The following is a 9,635-nucleotide window of genomic DNA, read 5'->3' as shown; positions in this document are numbered from 1 at the left end:
CTTCTTACTTTTCAAAAGGGACCGTCCCAAGATGTACAATGTCGCTACATTACAACGCTTTGGGCTTATAATTAATTATCAAATACCGAAACTGCAGCATTCCTATGAAATTAGAAGATTTCTACTTTTTCCAGTGGTTTTTATTTTCTTTATTTAATAAGTTAGAAGTAACTTGAGCTATTTCATTTTTTTTTTTTTTTTTTTTAAATCTTCGAGACCTTATGAAAAGCTTTTCTGCGTGTATCAGTTTGCGGTACTCGGAACACTCTTAGAACAATATAAATCAAGTCTTTGATGACTTAAATTTCACTTACATTTCCCATTTGTTAGGAATTGGCCTTATTTATCTCTTATCAATTTACTCCTTTTACCAGAATGATGGGATATCCACCTTTCTTGTGATTTCTCCTAGACTAATCTTCATACAAAGACCTCGCTATTTCCTCAATATATTCTTCAACTTTTACAGTAGCAGCCACAAAAAAGAAAATTTAAAACTATATTACCATAAAGTAGATTTAAATATTAAAAGTTAATTTCATTTATCTTCGTCTATATAGGTCTTTATTTACAAAAATTATATAAATAAATAAAAACTTGTATATGATAATTATGGAATAGTTTTTTTTGTTTTTTTTGCTCAGAAGATGGATAAGTGGGTCATAAGTGGATGAAGAGGAGGAGAATAAATGATGAAATTTCTAGTTGAAGGTACGAACTGACAGAAATAGAAGAAGAGGAAGAAACAGAATCAGGCAATAAATAATTGAAAATGCAATAAAATTCATCGTCTTGTACTTTCTTTTCCAGCTGCAGCAGCTGCAATCAGAGCTGCACCTCGACCACTACCGTCTGTAGATAGCATCATGTATACTCCCTGAAATTAAATCAAATGATAAAAATTAAATATGTAGTTTTTTTTTGCTACTGAATGGAATTTTTTTTAAAGTTTCATTTTTTATCGAGCTTACTTTATTTTTTTGCTAGCACTATTGATCATTACTTTATTTACTGTACAATCAGTTGTAGTATCTCCTTCTACACATGAACGTGCTTCGATATTTTTGACGAAGCTGGATATACTATATTAATGAGCTTATGTTTTCTCCAGGAACTACAGTCAATGATGATGGATAGAATTTAATACAAAAATGCATGTTCAATGTGGGATTAATGGCTCCAGGAACGTCAAATTTTTGCCCTCGGGAAATAGCATGGGAGAAAAAAAAAAAAACTCTGTCGCTAATCTTATGAAGGTATTAAAGTTTAAGTAATGGATTTGACAGATGAGACGACAATTTCGGCTGGGCTCCGAGAGAGAGACAGCAATGGAAGTACAACTTCCTGCCGAAATGGAACCAGAGCAAGGCACAAAAGAGAGAAGCCGATTTGAAGCAATGATTTAAAAAGAAAAGAAATGCTTTTGGAATCATCACCAAAAATGATCGAGCTTGGAACTAAATACGGAGGACCGTCCCATGATATTTCAACTTTTGATATCTTTCATTCCCGATCATACATTTTTAGAAGAAGAAGGAAACGTCAACATTTATAATAAATCAGCTCATAGTCTATAAAATTATATTTTCTATTATATTTTACATTAAATAATACACAAAACAAGTTTATATATATATATATTTTTTTTATATAATGAATTCATTCTAAATTTTGGAGAACACAATACGATTTTTGGAAGATATATATTCCACAATATCTATTCCCCCCCCCCCCCCCAAGCCTATTTGATTAATAAATTAAGTAATTATAAATTGCTATATAATATATATACATTCCCCCCTTCTCCCAAATTTTACAAACAAATATTTAAGGCACTCTGGTTTATTTTTTCTAAAATCTATTTTAAGTATTTAAATTTAAACCAAAATTTTTATTACAACAAATTGCATTTATATAATTTCTAGTATTTTACTTTCTTCAATTTATAAATAAATATATACAAAGTACATAATAATTTTCAAAAATTACTTACATAAACTTAATAAATTTTTGCTTTACAACAATTTTCTTTATTATTATTATTATTTTTAAATTCATTCTCTGATAAAACATAAAACTATACGAACATAGAAATATTTAAAAAAATATAATCTCCCCGGTTTGGGTTTTACATATAAAGCATGAATTGGATAAATTTACGCAATAGTTTTCGCAAGCGTTTACGCTGCACGGTTAAGGAACAGAAACTCGGCAAATATGTATTTCTTATGGAGGAAAAAAAAAAAAATGGAGTTTTTAATCTTAAATGGTGATCTTGAAATGTTGCAACAGAAAAAAATTTAATTCTCACAGATTGTCACTGTATATTATAAACTCTCATCGTACAGGAAAGGACTGTAAAATTTATTAATTTTTGCTGCGGGAAAGGTTGTTGCTTTAGTATTCCATACTAAGCCCGAAGGATTTTACAAAGAAGGGATTATCCATCCCCTTAGCCCAGTGGTCGGCAAAGTGCGGCTCCAGAGCCGCATGTGGCTCTTTGGCTCCTTAAGTGCGGCTCTGGCACAAATATCCACGGAAGGCGCAATAATATTTTCATTTAAAAAAAAAACTTGGTAAGAAAAAAATTACATCTTATTTTGATAAATTAAAATTCTTCTATAAATCGAGAACATGTATAATTTTTTGTTTAAAGTTAAAAGATAGATAGGTAATTAAAATTTTTGTATTGTTGTAAAAATACGTAACGAACATCCGAGTTTAATTTTATTAGTTTTCGTAAACGTAAACACAAACCATGTACAAGCTACCGGCTGAAATTGTTCGTATGTTATAGCAGGTTTCAGGAATTCAAAAACAGCAGAGCAACTTTAGCATTTGTCAAAAATCCTCTTAATGCCACGATAAGCGTGTTGAAATTTTCTCCTTTTGAAATTTGACATTGGTAGCTTTGAAATACAATTGCTGGATTTAAAAAAAACAAGGAGATATGGCGCTCTAAATTCGAACGTTTTTGTGTTGAATTGGAAATATTGGAGAAGGAAGACATGATCATTTTCAACGTTTGGGAATAGTATTCCTGACTCTTACGATCAGCTGAAAAAGCTCGCGTTTCCTGTTCTTTCCCTTTTCGGTTCTACATATATAATGCGAACAATCTTTTTCAAGCATGAACATTATCAAGAGTAAACTCATGAAGTCGTCTTATTGATGAGAACTTGGAATCATGCCTAAAATTAAAAATAAAAACAACAACATACAAACCTGACTTACTCAAACTTTCCAAGGAGATGCAAGCACATTGTTCGCATTAATAAATATTTATTAAGTATGAAATTTAGTATTATTTAGTGTACTACTTATTTAGTGTAATAAAAGTTTACTAAACAAGCAGATTTGGCTCCCAATTTTTTTTTAAATTGTTGTAATGTTCATATTTGGCTCTTTGGCTAATAAGTTTGCCGACCACTGCCTTAGCCCGACCAATCAACACCAGGCTACTATTAAAATCAAATCACACTCGCCAAGTCTTCTACTGTCTATCTCTTGTGAGTCAAAGCTATTCGTTTAACTGATTTGATATAACCAATCCACGCATCATGAACTAAACCCAAACCTAAGTTAACAAAATACAAAAAAATAAAAAAAAAAAAATTAAGCAAGCAGTACACATTATCATCATTATCATTACACCAACTTAATTAAGTTCTCCTAAATAACCAAGACAACGAATTAAAAACAAGAAGGTTGTAAATTAAAATGAAATAACAATAAATTTAAATTCTCTCATAGTTTGAATAAATAAAGTTTAAAACAAACACATTCTATAATTACAATAAGATGATTACTTATAAATTTTCCTTTTCTAAGTAGTACTCCATTATTGCTAGATTTATTGTTATCGAAAAATATATTAATCTTTATATCTCCATTATAACTTATACTTAAATGTAACTTTTTTTAAAAAAAGAAATAAAACATAAATATTCTTTATAATACCAAAAGTTAAGATATTTTTTTTTTTTATTATTAATTTTTGTAAGACCTTAATTGCTTGCCGCAGCAATTAACGCTGCTCCTCGGCCAGAACCGTCTTCAGACAGCATCAAGCTTACGTTCTAATAGTTTGGTTTTTGGAAAAGTAAAAGCAAAATTAAATTATTATTAATTATAAACAAAGTAATATTAACAATAATAAGTTTGATTAAACAAAAAAATAAATAAAAGGCATGCCCACCAGTTTTTATGGAAATTAAGATTTAGATTAACTGTGAGAGTTGTTAAACCAGTTATCACTGTTGATGGAGGATCTAGCCAGTTCAAGGATGGGTTAGGTAGAATAAAGTGGATAGTTTGATCCCCTGTCTAAGGTATCTAAAATAAGAGATTAGACTCCCCCCTAAAGTCATTGCCGCCTAGCAAAAAAAAAAGTCGAACTTCTTAGCGTCATTAAGTTACAAATAGGAAGAAAAAAATAAATGCCAGTTTTCAATCGTGATACATTTATTCTGCCGAGCTTTCGACCTAGGGACAAGGTCATCTTCAGGGCTAGTTTACAAAGTAATATTTTTACATTACCAGGGTTGGTGTGTCTTGTCTGTTCATGAACTGACAGAAGACACACCAACCCTGTAATGTAAAAATATTACTTTGTAAACTAGCCCTGAAGATGATGACCTAGTGCCTAGGTCGAAAGCTCGGCAGAATAAATGTATCACGACTGAAAACTAGCATTTATTTTTTCTTCCTATTGAAACTATGAATCAGTTACCAAAAATAATGAACAGTCATTAAGTTACTTAATGAAACAATCAATAAGCATGCGTCACCACATAATTAGACTTCTTAAGACTAATTTTTGTAATTATATGTGTCCCCCCCCCCCGTTTTAACAGACGAAAATATTTCTATTTGAAAGTATTAAATCAATTTGATTTAATAGTAATCGATTTGTTGTTTAGTTTTGTTTAAAAGTGTTACTATGGTAACCGTTGTTTATTTTATTGTAAGGTTATATTATTGTAATATAAATTCTCTTTCAGGTAATTTTTTTTTTTTTTTTTTTTTTTGGCGCATCAACAGCTGAGGTCATTAGCGCCCGGAGCTTTTTCCAGTGCACTGCCGGCCTCCGGTCAGTGTTCTCTCGTTACAGACAACACTGTCCATCACCGGACAGTGAGCTGTAAGAAGCTCCTAGGAAGAGAAAATCTAAGGGTCAGCTGCTGGATTCGAACCCGGGACCTCCGCGTGGGAGTCCAGTATGCTAACCTCATAGCTAATCCCTTCCCTTCTTCTCTCTTCTTTCAGGTAATATTATAAAAAATTATAAAAGAAATTTTTTAGTTAAAATTAGTTTACTATTATATTAGTTACCACAAAATTCCTCTCTTAAATAAAATCTATGGCCTAAAACAGTAATCAAATTCACTAACACAAAATCGTGGACGCCTATTTAAATATGCACATATGTTTGTCTAAATTCACGCGTAATTTAAAAAAAAGAAGCCTTGTATTAGTTTTCATTAGTTACTGGCACTGGTCTGTATCATGCCACATGACGGAATGCCTCTTAATTTGCGTCTTGACTCGTAAGAAATGGCCAGAGAATAAAAAAAAAATCAAATAGATCCGTTAAGTTAGACTATTTAATAATAATAACAAATATTTCTTTCTGTAAATACAATAATAGCAGGAAATTGAATCATTATGAAAAGATTCAGTAATTTTGAATCACATTAGATCAGTATTTCTGGCATAATAATCATTTTCAGTGTATAGTACATAGATACGAAACATTTAGTTACTAATTTAAGATATTTTAAGCACAGTTTTTTTTGGAAACCAGGGGCACGCAATGTTATTTTTCAGATATATGTACATACATAAAATAATAAAGCAAATAACTTACCTTCACATTTGGTGAAATCAGATCTAAAATCTTGTCAATCATTAGATCATGGAAATATGGATGTTTCCTATATAATGTTCCATCAACGCCAACAGTCACTGATTCTACATTCATTTTATTGATCAAAGTTGCCACGCCGGCCGAGGCTAGATGTGCAGCCCTTCTGGTCACACATTCGCATATATAACGAACATTGGCACAATCTTGATCGCTAACACCATGTATGCCAAGTTTTTCTAATACATTTTTACAATTTTTAAATGAACCTCGTTTGTCACTGAAAAAAAAAAAAAAAATTCGGGAGTTAAAACTCACAGTTTACAATTACATACACTTACAGTATAAATTACAATTACAGTACAAAAACCTTACACTGTAATTAAGTGTAACTTTACAGATATAGTACCCAAATCTGAGAACTGCCATAGCACTAATTTTTTTCCAACAAATGGTATGTTTAAATTATGTATTTGTTGAGAAGAATATGTGAACATTTAAAATATTAGGTAAATTTACAATTCAATGTACATTTTCTGAAGTTCTGGTCTAATTTGAAGACAGATAAATAGAAACGCGGTTTAGTTTAAATCTTTTTTAATTAAAACTGTCCGGTAGGACAGTTGTATAAGGGTTGATCGTCAAAAACTGCACGAAAAAGCGTAATGTTGAAAAACACCCAACTTCGACATTTTTTCCCTCTTTTTCTATAAAAGATAAAATTCCCAAATTTTCTTTAAAATGTAGGGCAAATCCTCCTTTACAACTGTAATTTTTTTGCAACAACATAGATATAATAGATTTCGAGAAAAAAGTTGCTGAAAATGAGCAAAAACGGCATTTTCAAAAATGGTTGTTGTTCTTCTTGTTGTTACCTTTTTTGTAAACTGCGTAGCGCCTAAACGCGTGAACCGATTTTCATGAATGAGGTGTCATTCGATTCGGAATTTTATGTAGATGTGCCTTTTGGGGGTCTCGACGCTGTACATCGAATGGGAGAGGAGTTAGCCCCCTTTATGTAAGGCCCCCTCCAAAATTGGCCCGATTTTGATAAAATTTGGTAGGATCATAGGGTTATGGCTTCCCTAAGTAACATTAAAACGACATTCTACTCTTACACTTGTTAAGAGGAAGTATAGCAATCGTTTCAAATTATCGAGACGTGAACCGATTTTCATGAATGAAGTGTCATTCGAATCGAAATTTTGTTCAGACTTGTATTTTAAAAAGTCTCGACGCTATGCCTCATAAGGAGGGGAGTTTGCCCCACCCAAATAATAGACAAAAAGAAAAATCTATCCAAAAGGTACAAAAATCTCCTTAACAAAAACTTACAGTTTAAAATGTTAAGTATAAGGGTTGATTAAACGCCAAAATGCACACAAATCAGCAAGTATCCATCATTTCATTCATACTTCATTGATATTATTTAAGTAATTTCACTACATTAACTTTTCCTTCACATTTTTTAGAATTTATTAGATGTTTCACAGACCCTTATGCTGGCCATTTTAATCTACAAAATATATGTTCAAGTAGAACACCATTTAACTTAGATTGACTGTAATATCTAATGTTTTTTTCTACTTTAACTTGCATGTATAGATACTACATTAACTTTTACATTATTTTTGTACCTTACATTAACAATGTAATTTTACTACATTAACTTTTTATTAAATTTTTTAGAATTTATTAGATGTCACAGATTATGAATGAACTGGCCAGCATAAGGGTCTGTGAAACATCTAATAAATTCTAAAAAATGTGAAGGAAAAGTTAATGTAGTGAAATTACTTAAATAATATCAATGAAGTATGAATGAAATGATGGATACTTGCTGATTTGTGTACCTTTTGGCGTTTAATCAACCCTTATACTTAACATTTTAAACTGTAAGTTTTTGTTAAGGAGATTTATATCTTCTATCCTTTTTTTGTAAAAATGAGGTGAATAATTATGAATCATATAAACAAAAACCTTTTGTATGATTAATCTATGTATCGATAATAATGGAGCTCTTACAAAAAGTAAGCAAAAAGAGCGTTTACACCATGTGAACTTTAATTCTAGAATTTTTGTTTCGACAATTTATATTTTCCATTTCGTACTAATCTTATAATTGTGGAAACGTGGGATTGTTTTGTTTTTAAATACCTTTCTATATTTGAAACATATTCCGTTCGGAAGTTGTCCCTGGTCTTCAACAATTCACTAGTCTTTCCATCGAATAATAATCTATCCTGGGCAAATTTCAGAACTAACAGACGTACCAATTCGCCCAAGTACATGCCAGAGATCATCTTTTCATGTCTGGAAAAAATAATACATTTTTTTTTTATTTTGATCTTAGAAAGTAATTAAATTTAAGAAGTAAGAGCTTGCTCCTATCTCCTCCATGTTCTTTACATATTTTTCTGGCCATTACGATTACAAATGTTCTACTATTTTAGTTAACTTACGATAATAAATGGACGGGACTAATATACTAACCGTTGTTTACCAGGATTCACGCTTTTCTGATCAATTTCTTTATCATAAGAGGTAGTGATAAACTCTAGTTCGCCATGATCACCGAAGGCACCCCATTCTGTGTTGATTAAAACATATGGTTTAGTATGGTCTCCGTCAAATTCTTCTATGTTATCGATTTTCTCCATGTAACAAGCGTTAGTTCCAGTACCTAGAGTAAAGTAAAATTTGTAATTATTAAATTCTCATTAAAAAGAAAAAAAAAATCCCAAAATTTTGATAAAATACTAAAATAGGATCCAATTTTTTTAAAGAAAAAATTGTTCTGAAATGATATGACTCTGCACTTTTCAATCAATTAATAAAGGAACTGAAAAGAGCACTTCAAGTCAAGTATGAAGGAAGTCTTGGTACCACTGGCGTCTTCAGTTCGGCGTGTGGTGTCGAATTGTCAGGAATGTTCGTTGAAGCGAGAGACTGTGCGGTAGGATTAGAGCAAGTATAGAAGAGCGTATAGAAGCTGTTAATATTTTGACAGTTGTGCGAATGGCAACCTGAAATTCATTACCGAGAGTGAGGGTTTTTTTTTTCAGGTAGAAGGGAGCATCACCTAATCAGTTGTGGGTCAAAGGATCTGCAATGTCAAGTATTTAGCCAACAAAGCCTAGGACAGGGATGGTGAACCTTTTTGAGACGTGGGTAAGGTTTTGTTCATTTTTTTTTTTTTAGTACTAGCTCTTGGGTCACTAATGCCCATTCGGCACAAAGTTTACAAATTTTAATATTTTCAAAACTAAACAACTTTAAAATTCAGTTGGCTTAACTTGGTAAAACGGGGACGAAACAAGTGCTATGGAAGTCTCTTTTTACAAACATAAAACTGAACAAAACCTTACAAAAGTGGGTTTTATCTGAAAGAAAATTCCAAATATAGTTATTTGCTTAGGGGTTGTCGATTTTTTTAACAATCAGAATATGAGTAAAATTATACATTTTTCAGTTGATATTTTGTAAACACTTTTGCTTTATTTCAAATACTACAAAAGTATTTGTGTTTTAGAACTGTAATGATCAAACTAAAGGTTATAGATAGCATTTAAATTGCTCTTGTGTGAATGCGTGATTGAAAAAAATGCATTAGAATATAAATTATCCCCACAATTAGAAAAACTAAATCAACCCGCTTAAACAAACAAATGGTTTGTGTCTAGCAATTGTGGGTCTGTGAAAAAGCTTGCGCGGGTCAGTGTCCGACCCGCGGGTCATAGGTTCCTAGGAGAAACAGGGTCCATCCCTA

The 9,635-nt window shown here is 31.4% G+C and overlaps 1 protein-coding gene across 8 annotated transcripts in view; it reads right to left on the bottom strand.

Annotated features, from left to right (window-relative positions):
• Positions 1–547: 547 nt before the first annotated feature.
• Positions 548–9,635, bottom strand: part of Hex-A (Hexokinase A) — a 42,047-nt gene continuing 32,959 nt past the window's right edge. For 7 of the 8 annotated variants that reach the window (XM_074141614.1, XM_074141611.1, XM_074141610.1 and 4 more), the window contains 4 exons: positions 8,360–8,549; positions 8,024–8,179; positions 5,870–6,146; positions 548–877 (listed from right to left, as the gene is read on the bottom strand). In XM_074141614.1, the coding sequence (XP_073997715.1) occupies positions 785–877; positions 5,870–6,146; positions 8,024–8,179; positions 8,360–8,549 (716 nt within the window). In that variant the 3' untranslated portion in view covers positions 548–784. Of the gene's footprint in view, positions 878–1,734; positions 4,080–5,869; positions 6,147–8,023; positions 8,180–8,359; positions 8,550–9,635 lie in introns of those variants that run through there. The other variant, XM_074141608.1, reaches the window with a different exon arrangement.

Source organism: Rhodnius prolixus, unplaced genomic scaffold (assembly GCF_049639745.1).
Source record: "Rhodnius prolixus isolate KJV_2025 unplaced genomic scaffold, Rpr scaffold_6, whole genome shotgun sequence".
In the NCBI taxonomy this organism is placed as follows: Eukaryota; Metazoa; Arthropoda; class Insecta; order Hemiptera; family Reduviidae; genus Rhodnius; species Rhodnius prolixus.
The sequence above is the reverse complement of the archived record's forward strand: the minus strand, read 5'-3'. Positions and strand labels throughout refer to the sequence as shown.